The 19,394-nt window shown below is 42.0% G+C and overlaps 1 protein-coding gene across 2 annotated transcripts in view; it reads right to left on the reverse strand.

Annotated features, from left to right (window-relative positions):
- Positions 1-11,764: 11,764 nt before the first annotated feature.
- Positions 11,765-19,394, reverse strand: part of LOC149453084 (zinc finger CCCH-type antiviral protein 1-like) — a 39,731-nt gene continuing 32,101 nt past the window's right edge. For both annotated transcript variants that reach the window (XM_089688715.1, XM_089688716.1), the window contains one exon: positions 11,765-17,079. In XM_089688715.1, the coding sequence (XP_089544841.1) occupies positions 16,796-17,079 (284 nt within the window). In that variant the 3' untranslated portion in view covers positions 11,765-16,795. The remainder of the gene's footprint in view (positions 17,080-19,394) is intronic.

Genomic DNA, 19,394 nt, shown 5'->3' on the forward strand with positions numbered 1-19,394 from the left:
AGCTGTTCTGCGTTTTTTCAGCAGCTCTTGAACTCACCTAATGTTTTCCTATGTGTCCATGTACAATCTTCATTTACAGGCATTTGAGGTTACAGACGATTTTTTTAACGCAGAAAACTTGCGTTCAAGAGTAGATTTTATCAGCGCTTCAAACACAAAACGCTTGTAAACGCGGCAAATCTCGTTTATAAGCGTTTGCATTTGAAATTTTTCTTTTAACTCTTTCAGTTCCCGATGCTGCCCAGAGCCTTTTCTTTATCATGAAAAATGCATGCAAAGAGTTTTCAAGGTGCTCAGATGGACAAAACACTGAACACAGGAAGTTCCTACCAAGCTAGTCACACATTGTAATGACCAATTCACACCTCAGACCTCTCCCACCCTTGGAAACAAAAGATATGTTAATGACCATTCACACCTCCAATTCCTCATGAAGACCCCCTGCCAGGTGACCTTAATGACTCCCTCCACCAGACACCTTTCCACCCTTGGAAACAAAAGAAATGTTAATGAGCAACTCACACATAATTATCTCAACACATACTGCTGTCTCTGCTTCTACTCTCTGTATCTCTCTGCAACAGTCTGAAATAGTTATTAATTTACCAATTTTCAGGGCATTCTGGGCGTTTGGGAGGTTCTCCTGTGCTTATCTTTAAAAATGCTTCTAAACGGAAACGCACGTAAACATGTTATGCAAACAGAGTTTTTCTAACCTACGTTTTCCAGCAGTTTCCATCATTCAGAAATGTCCCGTGTACATGGGGCCTAAGTCTTTCCACTTTTGTACACTTTGAAGTTTATTAGTATTATTATTTTCCATTTTTAGGGCTCTTGCACATGAGCCTTTATAAAGTTTAGCTCTGGTTCACACCTGTGCAACTTCAAGTGCGGCATGCGATTTACTTGAAGTTGCATCCAAAGTATTTCTATGGCCCTGTCTTAATCAGTGCGATCTTGAAGTAGCGTGATTTCAAAAATAGTTCCTGCACTACTTTTTTCCGATTTCATTGTGACTTGCATTGACTTCTGTTAAATGAAATCACAAGCTGCAGTGAAATTGGAGGTACAAATCGCACTGATCGCCAACCTTCAAATCATGCTACTTCAAGTGAAGTAGCACAATTTCAAAGCTGCATTTAGTGTGAACCAGAGCTAATGCCAGCGTCTTCCCCCCGCACAGGCAGTTCAGATGCTGCATACAGCCTCCCGTATGGCACGTTCTATTTTTTGCATGCACCTGTACTCTGTTTCCGATAGTTCTTGTACCCCAGTACAGACACTCACAGCTATTCATGTCTAGGAGAGCACCTGGGCTTCCCAGGCAGGGGAAAGACACTGGAATTTACATAGCATGGCCTCAGCTGCACATGTACAAGAGCCCTTGTAGGTCTGAACATTTTCCTTTTACTAAACATGAACTGAACATACGTAGGTTCGGCTTGAGGCTGGTATGGCGAATTTTACAGTCAGTAGCAGCTGATTGTTAAAAACCAGTAATGGCCATTTTTTTAGGCTAACAGGCAGGGGATTGTCAAATAATGACATGCGGGCTGGGCACTACTCTGGGGAACATGCACCAAAACCAAAAAATGCTACTTGACCTCTGGAAGGTTTCCAGCTGCCCCCCCCCCCCCATAACCATTTTTGCTATTCAGCACTGTGCTACTTTAACTGGCAATTCTGCGATCATGCAACACTGTACACAAATTACATTTATAGAATTATTTTCAAACAAATAGTGCTTTCTTTCTAGACTCTGACCTTTCCTCTCTGTCCTAAATCCAATCACTGTTAAAAGCTTGTAAACTTCACCTCCGTAATATCCTTTTTAACTAATAAAACCAGCAAGCTACTCATTCACTCCCTGGTTATTATTATTATTATACAGTATTTATAAAGCGCCAATAGTTCGCTCAGCGCTGTACATTACAATGGGGGACAGAACAATAACAATACAATACAATGCAAAACATGAGGGGATCGAGGGCCCTGCTCTTTGGAGCTTACAATCTAGGAGGGAGGGGATGGTGGCACAGGAGGAGATAGCTGTGGGGGATGGAGTGGTAGGAAGAGTGGAGGAGGTTGGCAAGTTAGCAGGGGGTGGGGTAGGCCTCCCTGAAGAGGTGGGTTTTCAGGGTGCGCCTAAAGGAGAGGAGAGTAGGTGATAATCTGATGGGTTGGGGCAGGGAGTTCCAGAGGATGGGTGACACCCTGGAGAAGTCCTGGAGGCGGGCATGGGAGGAGGAGACCAGGGAACTAGAGAGAAGGAGGTCTTGTGTGGAGCGGAGTGTGCGTGCTGGGTGGTACTTGGATATTAGGTCAGTGATGTAGTTCGGGGCAGTATGCTGGACAGCTTTGTACGTCAGTGTTAGGATTTTGAATTTGATCCGTTGCGCAATCGGAAGCCAGTGGAGGGATTGGCAGAGGGGGGTGGTTATCTCTCGCCTTGACTAATGCAGCACCCTTCTCATAGGCCTTATAGGTTTATCATGAATGCTGCTGCCAGACTCATCTACCTTTCCAACCGCTCAGTGTCTGCCATCCCTCTCTGCCAATCCCTCCACTGGCCTCCAACTGCGGATTAAATTAAAAATACTAACAACAACATACAAAGCTATTCACAACTCAGCCCCCAGCTACATCACCAAACATGGATCCAACTATCACCCAAACCGTCCAATCCGCTCCTCCCAAGACCTCCAGTTCTCTAGCTCCTTTGTCTGTTCTCCATGCTGTCCTCCTGGACTTCTCCAGAGCTTCCCACCTTCTGGAAGTCTCTGCCTTAATCTGTCTGACTGTCTCCCACTATGGCTGCTATTAGGTGATCCCTGAAAACTCATCTCTTCAGGAAAGCCTATCAGTTCTCCAGCTAACTGAACTTTTTTTAATTGTTTTTGTAATTCTTTATTTAGGAAGACAATGTGCATGTACAAGGAGTACCATCACAGAGTAAACAATAAAGAAGATCTGCATACATTTGGAAACAGTTATATGTGCTGTAAGGCATTTACAGTTCACAGAGTTCCTGGGATCAGGAGTAATAGGTCATATACATCCCATCTGTTATATAAAACTGTTGTAAAGCCACTCATATAGGAAATGTTGGGTGATGAGTCTGCAATACACAAAGTCTAAGACAAACTTTTGTATTTGAAAACCCAGAATCAGTCCATCATGGAACCAAGGGAAGAAAAAAAAAGGGAAAAATAATGTGAAAAAACACTAATCTTCTTAACTCACTAGAAAGGGGAATGGGAGAAAAGAAAAAAAAAAGGGAGACGAGAGAGAAGATGGAGTGGGGGCTTACAGAGATTACTGGAGGCAGAGCTGGGGGGTGGAAGGGTAGAGTAGCACAGGGCCCTCCGCTCCTTCTACTCCCCCCCCAATACCAATCATATGGTTTGGTGACTAATTTGCCAAAGGTTACTTCAAAGAGGAGGTGGGCTCCTCATCCAGATATTGTGCCGAGCAAGTATACATCATCCAAGGCTGCCACATCTCCCGAAAAAACATCTTCCTTATTCAGTAAGGCTTTCCATTGAATTCATTTCATTCAACTTCACAAAGCAGCGACCCATGGTCTGGGGAGAGGTTTGCTTCCACAAATCCGGAATGCATGCTCGTGTCGCATTCAGGAGATGAACTGTCAGGGAGCATCTATAGTGACGTAGCGGTACAGAGTTGATATGAAAGAGGTAGGCCAATGGGTCTGTTCCCAGAACACCGGAGGCCAGCTGTAAGACTAAGCTCCTCACTCCCCTCCAGAACTGAGTCAGCAGAGAACATTGCCAGAAGATATGCAGTAAAGTGCCTTCCACCCTCTGACATCGCTAACACAAACTGGAGACTGAGGGGTAGGATTTGTTCAATAGTACTGGGACTCTATACCACCTGGACAGAAGTTTGTATCTCTGCTCTTGGAAATGATTAGCTATTGAGAATTTGTGAGCTAACTGAATGATCCAGTTCACTTGTTCTTCTGAAAAGGACATCTGCAGGTCAGCCTCCCATTTGCGCATGTAGGAAGGGACAAAAGTCTACCCCCAGTGTGATCAACATTTTATATAGTACTGACAGAAGGTGAGGAGTATACTCCACTGTGGCACATAGCTGTTCAAAGGGAGTAAGTGGTTAAGGGTAGCACAGTGGCTAAAATGGTTAACCCTTCCACCTGGCAGTACTAGTGTCATTGATTTGAATTCCAACCACACCACCACTTGCCTGGAGTTTGCATGTTCTCCCTCTGCCTGTGTGGGCTCCTCTGGGTATTCTGGTTTCCTAACAAGGTAGCACATAGAGGATGTTGACTGATATAAGTGCTGGAGATGCGCCACACAGTCCTTTGCCATGTTGATATTGAGGGCCACAGATTTGGAAAATTTAATGCAGAAATAAGAAAGTTCCCCATATGTAGAAAACAGGGAAAGCAGTTCCGCTAGGGTAGTCTCTGGGTTGGTAAAGCTAAACAAGAGGTCATCGGCATAAGCAGCGATCTTGTAGTCATTGTGGAATAGCTGGAGCCCTATTATGGCAGGGTTGGATCATACCCTACACATAAAAAGGCTCTAGAGTGAGGATAAAAATTAAAGGGGAGAGGGGGCATCCCTGTCGAGTGCCATTGGACAGCGGGAAATAATCTGAGCAATTTTAATTAATTTTCAGTGCGGCCGTAGGATGGGAGTATAGTGCAGAAATCCATGTCGACATATGAGTACCCAATCCCACATGCTCCAAAGTGGCCCACAAGAACTGTCAATCTACTCGATCGAAGGCCTTCTCAGCATCAGTGAACAAAAGCATGGGAGGTTGGGCCCTTGATCGAGCAGAGTGGATCAGGTCAACAACCATCGTCATGTTATTTCTCGCCTCTCTCTAGGGGACGAAGCCAACCTGGTCAGCATGTATGAGCTCGGGAAAATATGGGAGCAACCTATTTGCTATGATCTTGCAAAATAATTTGAGATCGACTTTGAGAAGGGCAATCGGTCAATAGTTGCAGCATCGAGTGTGATCCTTGTCTGGTTTAGGGATAACAGTGATGTGTGCCCTCAACATGTCTGGCAGGGGGTTGTGACCATCAGAAAGTGCATTGTATGCCCTTGTACAGGCCATAGACAGGTCGAAAACCGGCCATTTTTTTATTAAAAAAACAAAAAGTCGGTCGTTCGATCGGCCATTGTTACCACCAACGGTAAAAAAATCGGCCGATTTTCGTCCCATCTACGGCCAGCATTTAACCCCATAATTACTTCTGTTCCTTGCAGAGAACTCCGCTATTATATTTTACATGAAAAAGTCTTGCGATTGCAACAATGTATCCATTTGTATCCATTTCGGATACATATGTTTTTATTAGAATACAAATAGACACATTGTTGCAACCACAAGACTTTTCATATAAAATATAATAGCGGACTGGAATTCTTCTTCTTAATCTTCTTCTTTTTCTTCTTCTTCTTCTTCTTGCAGGTTACGACTCGTGCGCAGATTTTTTATCGGTAAAACGATCGGCCGATTTGCCCATCATTGCCGGGAAAATCGGCCGATCGTCAAAATCAGCTGTGAATTTTCCAACTTGACCGATAAAAAAATGTGCCAAAACCCCAAAAAACGGGCGACCAATTAACCCACTAATGGTGCGAAAATTGGCCAATTTTCGACCCATCTATGGCCTCCGTTAGGAAGTAAGGAGAGAGGGTCTCTCTGAAAATTTTGTAATAAGATAAAGTCTGGACCAGGTGCTTTATAAGTTGTGGTAGAGGTGATAGTGATATCCAGCTCCTCTGTGGTTATAGACCCCTCCATTTCCTCTAACTGAACTTTTATCACTTCCATCAGCTCCACCCCCCCTTTGAAATTTTCCACATTTTCTCATGTTACAACCAAAAACGTAAATGTATTTTATTGGGATTTTATGTGATAGACCAACACAAAGTGGCACATAAGTGTGAAGTGGAAGGAAAATGATAAATGTTTTTTAAAAGTTTTTACAAATAAATATCTAAAAGTGTGGCGTGCATTTGTATTCAGCCCCCTTTACTCTGATACCCCTAACTATAATCTAGTGGAACCAATTGCCTTCAGAAGTCACCTAATTAGTAAATAGAGTCCACCTGTGTGTAATTTAATCTCAGTATAAATACAGCTGTTCTGTGAAGCCCTCAGAGGTTTATTAGAGAACATTAGTGAACAAACAGCATCATGAATGTGAAGGAACACACCAGACAGGTCAGGGATAAAGCTGTGGAGATGTTTAAAGCAGAGTTCAGTTATAAAAAAAATCCAAAGCTTTGAACATCTCATGGAGCACTGTTCGATCCATCATCCAAAAATGGAAAGAGTATGGCACAACTGCAAACCTACCAAGACATGGCCGTCCACCTAAACTGACAGGCTGGGCAAGGAGAGCATTAATCAGAGAAGCAGCCAAAAGACCTATGGTAACTCTGGAGGAGCTGCAGAGATCCACAGCTCAGGTGGGAGAATCTGTCTTCAGGACAACTATTAGTCGTGCACTCCACAAATCTGGCCGTTATGGAAGAGTGGCAAGACAAAAAACATTGTTGAAAGAAAGCCATAAGAAGTCCCTATTTGCAGTTTGCTTGAAGCCATGTGGTGGACACAGCAAACATGTGGAAAAAGGTGCTCTGATCAGATGAGACCAAAATTGAACTTTTTGGCCTAAAAGCAAAATGCTATGTGTGGTGGAAAAGTATCACTGCACATTGCCCTGAACACACCATCCCTACCGTGAAACATGGTGGTGGCAGCATCATGTTGTGAGGATGCTTTTCTTCAGCAGGGACAGAGAAGCTGGGCAGGGTTGATGGGAAGATGGATGGAGCAAAATACAGGGCAATATTAGAAGAAAATCTGTTAGAGTCTGCAATAGACTTGAGACTGGGGCGGAGGTTCACCTTCCAGCAGGATAACGACCCTAAACATACAGCCAGAGCTACAATGGAATGGTTTAGATCAAAGCATATTCATGTGTTAGAATGGCCCAGTCAAAGTCCAGACCTAAATCCAACTGAAAATCTGTAGCAAGACTTGAAAATTGCTGTTCACAGACGCTCTCCATCCAATATGCCAGAGCTTGAGCTATTTTGCAAAGAAGAATGAGCAAAAATTTCACTCTCTAGATGTGCAAAGCTGGAAGAGACATCCCGAAAAAGACTTGCATCTGTAATTGCAGTGAAAGTTGGTTCTACAAAATACTAACTCCGGGGGGCTGAATACAAATGCACGCCACACTTTTCACATATTTATTTGTAAAAAAAAAAATCTGAAAACCATTTATCATTTTCCATCCACTTGTGTTGGTCTATCGCATAAAATCCCAATAAAATATATTTATGCTTTTGGTTGTAACATGACAAAATGTGGGAAATTTCAAGGGGTATGAATACTTTTTTAAGGCACTGTATATGCAGCATCCAGGCAGTGGCCTTTATTCTTGGGCATTGCATATACAGTATGTGTTCCTGTGTTTGTTCTGGACACGCACACTCCCAGCACTAACACTGAGCTGCCTTGTACTAATGATCGGGGAGCCAGTAAAACTGGATCCTGATCGTGTGATAAGTGTGATTAGAGAGTCACAATGATCATTAATGTGATTTACAGTGTAAAGGCCTGCCCCAGTGTTGTTTCTCCTCTGTGACCAGGAAAAGATATAATATATTACTTCCTCATGCCAAAGGATGTCTGTAAAAAAACGGGCTGTTTGAAAAAAAATAAAGATTAGCTGGATCATGACTTGATCTAGTTTAGCGGGTATTAAGCTGACTAGCTAGTAGGCTGAACATAAAAAACTGAACCAGTTCCTCCATCCACACATTCAAGGCGGATGGGGGGAATCCTTCCTGCTGTTTCTTTGTATTCTGACAGCGGGGGAGACTCCCCCACTGTCAGAATACACAGATCAGTGCACAGTCATTGGCTGCAGATGCTGATCAAAGAGCATTTTTTCAGTTGGGTGGTTGAACAGAAACTGATCAGTATATCAAATTCTGTTGAACTGCATTGGCCACACATGGATCGAAATCGGGCCGGTTTCTGCTGAACTGGGCACATTTTGATCCATATGGCCAGCTTTAGTGTCAGTGTAAGTGTTGGTGTCAGTGTGTCAATAAGTGGCAGTGTAAGTGCCAGTTATTGGCAACAGCAGTGTTAGTATCAACATTAGTGGCATTGTTAAGGTCAGTGTTTTTTTAGGTAAGGAAAAAAAAAGATTTTATATTTAGTGTCAGTGTGTTTTGGTAGGACTTTTTTTTTTACTATTTTGAGCCAGTTTTGCTTTCATACTAAAACAAAATCAAGAAATGTGTGGTAACATTCTTTCACCAAAAGAAAGCCCAATCTGTCCTGAAAAAACACAAGGTACAATCCAGCTGGATACACTAAGTAGTTGTGACGATATGTATGTTTTACTGACATATGTCAATATTACAAAATTGGGTTTGGGCAATAACATGGCTGTAAAGGCTCAAGGTTCTTTACTCGAGACCCAAAAAGAGGAGGATCAGGGCTGCTCTGTAATAAACCACTGCACAGAGCATGTAAGTGTAACATGTTTGTTATTAAGCCCAGGTTCACACTGATGCGGTGCGGAATTCACACTGGTTTCTGTGTGATTTCCGCACCGTATCATATTCGCTCCCCGTTCATACGAACCGCTGCAGATGTGTATTTTAAATTAACGACACCCCAAAATCAGTTCTCAAAACGCAGTGCGATGTGTAGAATCGAATCGCATTGGGTGTGAACACCCATGTGATCCGATTCTGGTGCGGACAAAAAAAGGGTCCTGCATATTTTTGGCGCGGATGTGGTGCAATTTGAGCCATACAAAATGTATAGCTCAATTTGTACCGCATGGAAATCACATGTGATTTGCACAGGAATGCGGTGCGATTACTGTGCCAATCACATGCGATGTGCCGCGCCACATCAGTGTGAACCCGGGCTAAAAAAAAAATAAAATCAACCTTTAATATAACTTTAAGGTTTGTTTTGGTCTTGGTTGTGAAGGGGTTAACTCTTAAAAGCCTGAAGGTGAAACATACTGTAGGTGTTTGTCTACCTTATGTAACTAAGTCATGAAGTGCTGTAAAGGTTTTGGGAACCACAATTGGGCTCAGGGTTGAATGTCTGCTGCTGCTCCTAATTTTGAGATATGGATTGCGTGCACGCCGAAATAATTACACTGACAAATGTCCAGTATAACCACTTTCACATCATCATCATCATCTGTTTATTGCAGGGCAGTGCTTAACCTTTTATACAAGGAGAACAATAGGGTATACATCACTATTACGTAAATACAGTCACATTCTAAAAGGCACATTTTGCTTGGCTGAAATATGGGAGAAGTGCAGAAACTTGAGGCCCATTATCTCTTCCCTCCCCCTCACATATTCAAGGCCGTAACTGCAAAATACTCACAGAGCGACGGGAGGGGTTGAGAACATCGCTGAACAAACAAGTTAAGGAGGACTGCAAAGCCCAGCAGACAAAATATATACGCACAACACATATATTTAGAAATATAAAAAAGTATAAAAGTAAATATATATAAAATGTATATTTTAAACAGGAAGCCGAATAGGCATTTTACCAAATCCATCACAGTGCTGTTGCATAAATCATGTCTGAGTTTTCAATTGTTCAAAATATTAAAGGTGTGCAGTGTTTCTGTTTCCATTCCCTCACTTGCAGCTGGGCTTGGCCCACACTGCAAGGGTTAAATGCTCATTTTCTCTAGGGTACAGTGCAGTTTTTCTCACTTTATCCCTCATTCCTGCAGGTTCCTTCTCTCTGTGCCACCAATCCACCGAAGTCTCCTACCCTTAGAGCTCTGTCTGGCAGTTGCAGCTATGACATCATCACATACAATGCAGGACCAGCAGTCCTGCATTGTAAGTGAGGACATCAAGGCTCCGCCCACAACCCAAAGTCAGACAAAGGTGAGCAACATCTACCAGAGAAGTGAGGGATAAGGTAAGTAAAAGTGCTTTTCAATGTTACCCTAGCCTAGACAAAATGAGCATTTAACTCCTACAGAGAAGGGAGAGCCCCAATGCAAGGGTAGTTTTGAATTTTCCCCAGGAATGCAGGTTTGAGGTATATGCAAAGCAAAACTTTTTAAATTTAGTTTTGGAAAGTGATGGGACGTCCAACAATTTCAACTGTCATTGAAACAGGAGGTGAGCAAAAAGCATCCAATGTATAAAAACCTGTTACATGGCAACAAGATGTGCCCTCATTTTAAAGAGATCACCTCTTCTAGCTGTATCTCAGGAACAGGAAGTAAAAGGAAATCTCCTTGATGGAACACTGGGAAAAATAACCTGACACGTGTCTTAATTAAATGAACAAAAAAAAATTATATATATATATATATACTGCATACACTTCTCAAAAAATTAACGGAACACTTTTTAATCAGAGTAAAGCATCAAGTCAATTAAACTCCTGGGATATTGTTCTGGTCAGTTAAGCATCAGAGGGGGTTGTTAATCAGTTTCAGCTGCTTTGGTGTTAACAAATTAACAACAGGTGCACTAGATGGGCAACAATGAGATGACCCCCAAAACAGGAATGATTTTACAGGTGGAGGCCACTGACATTTTTTCCCTACTCATCTTTTCCGACTGTTTTTCACTAGTTTTGCATTTGGCTAGGATCAGTGTCCCTACTGGTAGCATGAGGTGATACCTGGACCCTACAGAGGTTGCACAGGCAGTCCAACTCCTCCAGAATGGCACATCAATACGTACCATTGCCAGGTTTGCTGTGTCTACCAGCACATTAAGCACTAGAATTGGCCGGTCCACCACTGGCGCCCTGTGCTTTTCACAGATGAGAGCAGGTTCACCCTGAGCACATGTGACAGACGTGAAAGGGTCTGGAGAAGCCATGAAGAATGTTATGCTGCCAGTAACATCATTCAGCATGACCGTTTTGGTGGTGGGTCAGTGATGGTCTGGGGAGGCATATCCATGGAGGGACACACAGACCTCTACAGGCTAGACAATGCCACCCTGACTGCTATTAGGTATCAGGATGAAATCCTTGGACCCATTATCAGACCCTACGCTGGTGCAGTGGGTCCTGGGTTCCTCCTGATGCACAATGCCCGGCCTCATGTGGCAAGAGTATGCAGGCAGTTCCTGGAGGATGAAGGAATTGATACCATTGAATGGCCTCACGCTCGTCTGACCTAAATCCAATAGAACACCTCTGGAATATCATGTTTTGGTTCATCCGACGATACCAGGTTGCACCTCAGACTCTCCAGGAGCTCAGTGATGCCCTGGTCCAGATCTGGGAGGAAATACCCCAGGACACCATCCGTCATCTCATTAGGAGCATTCCCTGACGTTGTCAGGCATGCATACAAGCACATGGGGGCCACACAAACTACTGAGTACCATTCTGAGTTGCTGCAATGTAATTTCAGCAAAATGGACTAGCCTTCTGCATCATTTTTTCAATTGGATTTTTGGGGATGTCTTTGAATTCAGTTCTCTGTAGGTTGATCATTTTAATTTCCATCAAACGATGGGGCATCCTTATATTCCTATTCCTAACACATTACCCAGTCCATATCAGTATAGATATCCAGCATGAGATTTTTCCCCATTGAGATGTGATGTGTTTTAAAACTGTGCCTTTTATTTTTGTGAGCAATATATATATATATATATATATATATACACACACTTTAATCTAGAACACAACACAAGCATGCTCGATCTGTATTGAAAAATTACTTTATTGAAACTGTCAACATTTTATTTATTTACATTTCAATAAAATGTCTTGTAGTGTATTCCCGCAGTATTTCACATTAACAGGAGCAGAGAAAAATCACTTGCCCGTGTACATATGTAAGGAAGACTCTGACTGGTTGCTGCAGGCTTAAATTATAGATTCATTTTCTCCATGACTTGCAACATGCTAAAGAGTGACAAGACAAGGGACCATACCGTGTACCTAGTACAGGAATCACCAACTCCCAAATATACTTTTAGTATGCTTCTTTTTTTTTTTTAAAAAAAGAAAAAGGATGAAGATATTGATACCATTGAATTGCTTCCACGCTCACCTGACCTAAATAACATAGAACACCTCTGGGATAAGTGCATACATATTACACAGCATTGTACAAAACTAGGATAAAACAGACAATGGGGTCAATTCACTAACAATCAAGCGCTATTTTCCATGTGCGTTAAATATTTATGTTTTGCAATATTTAGCTCTTAATTTTTTTAGTTATTTTTAGCATTTTTTTTTTTTTTGCAGGCCAACACTGCAGCCAAAGATATACAGCAATACTGTGAAACTGTGAAAACATTCTAGTGTGCTTTTTGTTTGTCACAAAAACGATCTCCCTCTAGTGAAATGTTACAATTTATTGTAACATTTCATTCTCAGAGGAGAACATCTCCACACTGATACATTGTATACTTTTCACTTTCTAGCCAGTGCAGAGTTCATCTAATTGTTATTTTGTACATTTCTAAAATACCGCCAGCAAACACCTGGTGATAAATAATGAATGTGTGTTTTTTTGGTGAATTGACTTTAATGATTTAACTCATGCTTTTTTTTTTTTTTTTCAACAAATGTGCGGTATTTACCTCACATTCAATATTCTAGTTTTATGAATTGACTCTGTTATTATCTCATGCGATATTTCCAAAAAATTAATCACGTGACCTTCATCTCACATGCCGTAACCTTTAGTGAATTGACCACTACGCCTCATGTGACCTAAAATCAGATCAAAAATATGAAGTTTAAAGTAGAATTATAGTCAAAGCTTTTTTTCCATTTTGGATAGAGTAAGGGGGGTGGGTAATCACTCCATAACTCCTTTCAGTTTATTTATTTATTTATTTATTGCCATGTGTGTCCTTTTGGGGAGATTTACTTTCACTTCCTGTCCCATAACCAACACCAGAAGTGAGAGAAAATCCTTGCAAATTAAGGGAATTCCTTGGGGACCCTCTGGTCTCCAAAACCGTTGTTTCCATTGTAACATTTTCCCACTATTGTTTTCTGGGGACAACCCAAAATTTGGGATCTTCTTTTACTTTCACTTTCAATGATAATGGGAAACAGGACAAATAGGGTGAATCTCTCTAACAGTGACACAGACAGCAATAAAAACTGACAGGTGTTCTAATCCATCTTCACTCTATCCAAAAAAAAAGTTTTGCTTTTAGTTATACTTTAAGAACTCTTCTTCTGTATAAGAAAACTCAAAGAGTTCAAAGAATTCTAAAACTGGCCCAGTGGGCTGAATGAAAAAAAAAAGATCAAATTCCTCCATCCACTGGGACATTGTTTTGACAACAAAACTTAGCCAATTGGCTGCAGCCACTGATCGACAAAAGTTTTCCAACTTTGTCCATTTTGATTGACATCTGTCAAATAGGGATGGCCAAACATGGATCAGAATTCAGCAGGTTCCTGATGACCTGCCCTTACTTCAATATGCCTATGGCCAGCTTAGAACTATTGGTACATACCACACTGACTCTGATGAGTCTTACTCAGACTGCTGAAACAGTAGTGTATGGATCTTCAGACTGAGAACGTCCTATGTCCCACAATGAGGATCATCACAGCACATGGACCTCAATTATCCAACAACCACTAGCAGTAATCACATGGTGCTGCAGGGACAATGGCTGAGCTTCAGTTCCACAGCATCACTTTCTACATTACAGCTCCTTCCTCGATAATACTCTGTAACATCACATTCTATAACACTGCTTCTTCCTCCGTTATGTTCTGTTGAGCTTTGTATACAAAAAAACTTTTATTGAAATATATTCCTCAATAGACACACAGATTTAAAATCTACTTTGTGTGCATCAAATGCCATAACAAACACGGATATTACTTTGTAAAAGTAGCAATGACAACATCACTGTGCTGTACATAGCTTGTGCAGAAAACAGAGCTGTGGGAGGGACCCAGCTGCATCCACCCACTACAGGATGCCTGCAGAATACAACAGGAGTGGGCGGAGACAAGACCAGTCACCCTGCACAAAGAGACCGAGCAGCAGTGACTGGTCTATTAGTGGAAGTTCCTACACAGAGGTAAGGTGTCACCAGAGGCGGACTGACCATTTGGAAACTCGGGCATTGCCCGAGGGCCTGGGGTCAGTAGGGGGCCCCATGAGATGCCCCAGGTACCTTTTTCATAGGCTTTTTTGAGTTTGGGCAAGGACACAGGGGCCCCATGATCCCCTATTGCCCGGGGGCCCCATGAGTTGTCAGTCCGCCGCTGGGTGTCACTCTGGAGAAATGCATAAAACACACCAAGATTCATGTAAGAATACGCATGTCTCTTGTATTTAGACAATGTTTACTTATCCTGAAGTTCAGTTGTAAGCTATACAAACAACTCACAGATCAGTAAGTATCACATTATGGGTCAGATCTTCTCTGTATCACCGTTTCTATCTGGCAGTATGTTCTAAATGATACAACTGCTACTGGTTGAAGTGTGCATAAAGTCAAAATGTTTCGGCACTTTTGGATAGCAAAGGAAATAGTTAAGACCCCTGTCAAGTATATTCTTTGGTCCCTGTGTCACGTCGGGGAGACTTGCCTTCACTTCCTTTCCTGAAGAAAGAGAAGCAAATAAGAGGAGATCTCTCCAAAGTGAGATGATATGTCCGCTGTGGCAATTGTCACCAGAACAGGTTTTACCATTGGACATTTCCCCCTCACCTCCTGTTCCTGAGAGTACTGCTTGGTTCTTGAAGAAGGGGGTACACCTCAAAAGCTTGTCATGAAAATCTGAATGATAATGCAAATAAAAAAGTATCATGGACCGTACTCAATTATTTTTGTGAGTTCTCAAAAATGTTATATTTCCTCTTACTTTCTGTACCAGGAGACAAAAATCTGACAGAGGGTATTATCCTTCCACACTCCATCCAAAACTAAAATACAAAGTTTATGGTTTAAAGTGTTACTAAACCCACAACAGTAGAATCAGTCTGCATATGCAGTAAATCGTGCTTGTCATACTCACTATGGAACCTAAGGGGTTAATCCTCTGCATTGTGTAAAAAATCTGTTTGATCCTTTCTTCTCTGATCCACCCCTTCTTCCAGTGTCTAGTTCTTATCTCCTGATAAGACATATTGTGTGGAGATACTCTGCATATGCTCAGTTTGGTGTGTATTGCTAGAGAGGGTTTGTTTTTTGGGGGGTTTTGGGAATGTTTTGGGAAAAGTGCATGTGATCAGCACAGGGTCAATCAGCACTGTCCAGACAGAGGTCAGGAGTTCTACATCCTCCTAGACCAGAAAGAAAACTCCACTTACAAGCTTTAACCAGTGCTCTGCTGGACACTGATAGAAGTCACAAGACTGCTCTAGCTGCTGATGAGAGAAGGTATTTAGCAGTTTATATTTATTAAAATAATTTTATTACCATGTTGTGTGAACTGTAGGAGACCAGATATAGTGAATGCAGGGTCCTGGGAGACCAGATATAGTGAATGCAGTGTCCTGGGTTTAGTAACACTTTAACATACACTTTTATTACAGAAATATGGGAGTTCACATATCAGTAGCTAGCATGTTATAGATCAGATTTCCCACATGTCTGGCAACATGCTTCAAACTTGTAAAATCACAGGGATGAATTACAGAAGTATGAGAGCTTACAAACCAGCAGCTATCAGATTGATGCAATTCTGGTTGCCAGAAAACTTAAGCTGACCATACATGTGTCAGTTTTTTTTTATTCAGCCAGTGGTTTGAATCAAAAAAACTGACTTGATTCGAACATCCACATGGATGGGGATGATGTAGATGGGGTAATGTTCCCCACTGAATGATTATATCCTGACAGCAGAAAGAGTTCCCTATCATCAGAATACACTGATCAGTGCTGCAGCCTATAACCTGTAGTGTTGATGGAGCACAAATATACTGATAGGGCAGTTGAACAGAAGTTGATTGGTAGATCTATTTCTGTTCAACCACAGTTGCCACACATGGATTGAAATCTGGTCAGTCCCTGCTAAAATTGCCAAATTTCAATCCATGTATGGAGAGCTTTAGTGTCCAGCTCAAAAAACAAAAAGGGCAAGTTTGAATTAGACTTAGTGATAACATGAACCCGAATCCTCCAGCAGCCAGAGTCTTTACCATTTATTAGTCTTAAACATTTATACTCACCTAGGCGGATGCAGAATCAATCTGATGCTGCATGTGTCCCCTGCTGCCTCTAAGACCAAGAACTGAGCAATCACAGACCACTGATTGCTCTGTTCTTGGTCTTCAGTGAGCAGTGAGTGGTGACAGTAAGTCACCAGCTCTCTGCTCTGCCCCTCCAGCACTCACTGGAGCCCTGGGCTGTGGAGGGGGCAGGGGAGACTGGCTCAGGCTCCTGACAGTATGCTGAGAGGCTGAGCCAGCTGCCAGTCCAGACATCTGAGTGGATCCTGACATTAACCTCCCAGGGACCGGCTTAGTGATGTCAGCCAGCAGCAGGCTTTAGCCCACTGTGGCCTGAATATGGATCGCAGGATTGAAGAAAGAAGTGCACTCCTGTGATCCTCAGGAGAAGTAGGGCCTCCAGAGTTTTGGCCCTACTTCTCCTTTAAGGATGAAACGGTTGTAGGTAGAAACAAAGCAAGCCATTAAATCAGAGTTGATTGTAGTGACAATACAGTGGGTTTGGACATACCAGCTGACGTGACCATTCTTTGTATTAGATTAACTATACATTGAAATTACAGCTCCCTCTCAACTAATCATGCAGGCCGACTTCTCCTTCTTATACTCCAGGATGTACTCTGGATAGACCTGAGATTTCTCAAACACCGCAAAGATGGATGGACTGAAGATGCTGTTCACGCAGGAGTCATAACGCTCGGTGCTCCAGCTTTTTTGAAGTGGGCTTCTCATTGCAAGATCCCCTTTGGTGAAGTTGCCGACCAGCACCCGTGCCACAAACATGGTTCGTGTCCTAGTGGCAGTGGCAGGAGAGTAATTGTGGGCGTACAATGCATCTCTGGCAAAGTAATTTCCTGTTAGGAGAAAGTTTACAAGTTATAAATCAGTATGACCCCTTCTGCTATGCGCTATGGAACAGAGGAAGTGCCTCATCCTGGAACAGAGATGTCATCAGTCTGCTGCAGGCAGGAGGAGGCACTTCCATGGTCTCCTCTCCCCCAGTGATCAGACTGTAACATTATAACTGTAGAAATTCCACAAAGTGAGAGGCTGCAGTAGGGGTGGATCTGTTTCAGACAACATACAGCCAGGCTGGTCTGTCCTAATTCTAGTGACAACTGTAACTTTTTGGAAATGTCTTAAATGGGAGAAGAAAAACCCTTTTGGACAGTTTTTATTTATTATACTTTATTTATTTCAGGTCCTTATATAGCACCGTCAATTTACGCAGCGCTTTACATATATATTGTACATTCACATCAGTCCCTGCCCTCAAGAAGCATACCATTTGAGGTCCCTAACTCACAATAATACAGTACATACACACTAGTTGTCACCTGACCAGGTGTTCCCATTGGATGATTTTTTCCTTTATTCCTTTTTTTTATGACAACTCTCTAAAAGAAGATTTACCCTGACATTGGTAACATTTTCAAAATGCTCACATTTTTGGATCACCCTTTACATTCTATTTCAATAACAATAGTAACCAGGACAAATGGAAAGGGTGAATCTCTTCAGCAGTGACACCAATTAAAACCTGATAGAGGTTATAAATTTTCCCTACTCTATCCAAAACTACAAAAAAAGTTTTAATGATCAATACACTTTAATACACTTTATCAACCCTTTACACAAACTTCACTCACAGCCCTATTGCCTTTTTGTTTAAAGGGGTGCAGACCTGTGACAGAACTCCTTTATATGTTAACAAGACACTCTCATCTGTAAGGACTTCCTTGGATTAGCAGGAAACCTCTTTGGCGCCACTAGTGTCAAAAGGGTGGAGTCTGGACCCCATAGCTGTATTAAGCCCCGTACACACAATGAGGATATCGGACGAATGATCATCTGGTTTTTTTTGCATGCTAGTCTCATATCGAAAGTGAAGAGGTTACTAAAGTTACAAAAAGTCTTGTACGACAGAATAAAACTTGATGTAATGTGTTGCATTTGTATTGTATTTTCAGCTGAAAACTGTACTGATTAAATGAAAATCATATTATCTGGTATCGTATGAGAAAAATTTTCATACTTTTCCCTTTAAATAACTTTGAACGAAAGCTGTGTTTTAACAATCAGATTATCCTAAGTTTGCTTTGAAAGCGGTATTTTTTGTACGATTTTCTGATTGTGTGTTCTAGGTTTAAGCATCAGGCTGGACACATGTACAATCACCTTGAGAGATGGGAAGGCGATCGACCTGTAAGATTACAAGGGAGGTGGGCCTGTTCCTAAAAGCCCAACTCAGGGCAGATAAAAAAAAAGTATCTCTAGCAGTAAGGCTGTGCCCACATTGCAAGTGTTAATAGCTCATTTTGTCTAGGGGAGTAAAGGAAGTGTTTTATGTGAAGGTATTTTATGTGATAGACCAGTGGTCTCCAAACTGCGGCCCAGGGGCCGGATTTGGCCCAATGCTTGCTTGAATCTGGCCCTTGGGGCACTATTTAATCCACTGACACCAACAAATTCCTCCCAGTGATACTAATGATGGGGCACAATTCCAACCAATGATACCAAGAATGGAGCCCAATGACACCAATGATGCGGCACAATTTCTCCCAAGGACACCATCAATGGGGCACAATTCCTCTCACTAACACCAAAGATGGGGCATTGTTTATTCCCACTGATATTTTTTGGTCTTAGCCCCCCTAAAATCTGAAGAGCAGTAAACTGGCCTTTGCTTAGATAGTTTGGGGACCCCTGTGATAGACCAACACAAATTGGCACATAATTGTGAAGTGGAAGGAAAATGATAAATGGTTTTCACAATTTTTTACAAATAAATATGTGAAAAGTGTGGCATGCATTTGCATTCAGCCCCCCTGAGTCAATACTTTGTAGAACCACCTTTCACTGCAATTACAGCTGCAAGTCTTTTTGGGGACGTCTCTACCAGCTTTGCACATCTAGAGAGTGAACTTGTTGCCCATTCTTTATTTGTAAAATAGCTCTGTCAGATTGGAAGGAGAATGTCTATGAACAGCAATTTTCAAGTCTTGCCACAGATTCTCAATTGGATTTAGGTCTGGTCTTTGACTGGGCCATTCTAACACATGAATATGCTTTGATCTAAACCATTCCATTGTAGCTCTGGCTGTATGTTTAGGGTCGTTGTCCTGCTGGAAGGTGAACCTCCGCCCCAGTCTGAAGTCTTTTGCAGACT

Source organism: Staurois parvus, unplaced genomic scaffold (assembly GCF_062004578.1).
Source record: "Staurois parvus isolate SC_StPar_1 unplaced genomic scaffold, SC_StPar_1.0 ptg000452l, whole genome shotgun sequence".
Taxonomy (NCBI): Eukaryota; Metazoa; Chordata; class Amphibia; order Anura; family Ranidae; genus Staurois; species Staurois parvus.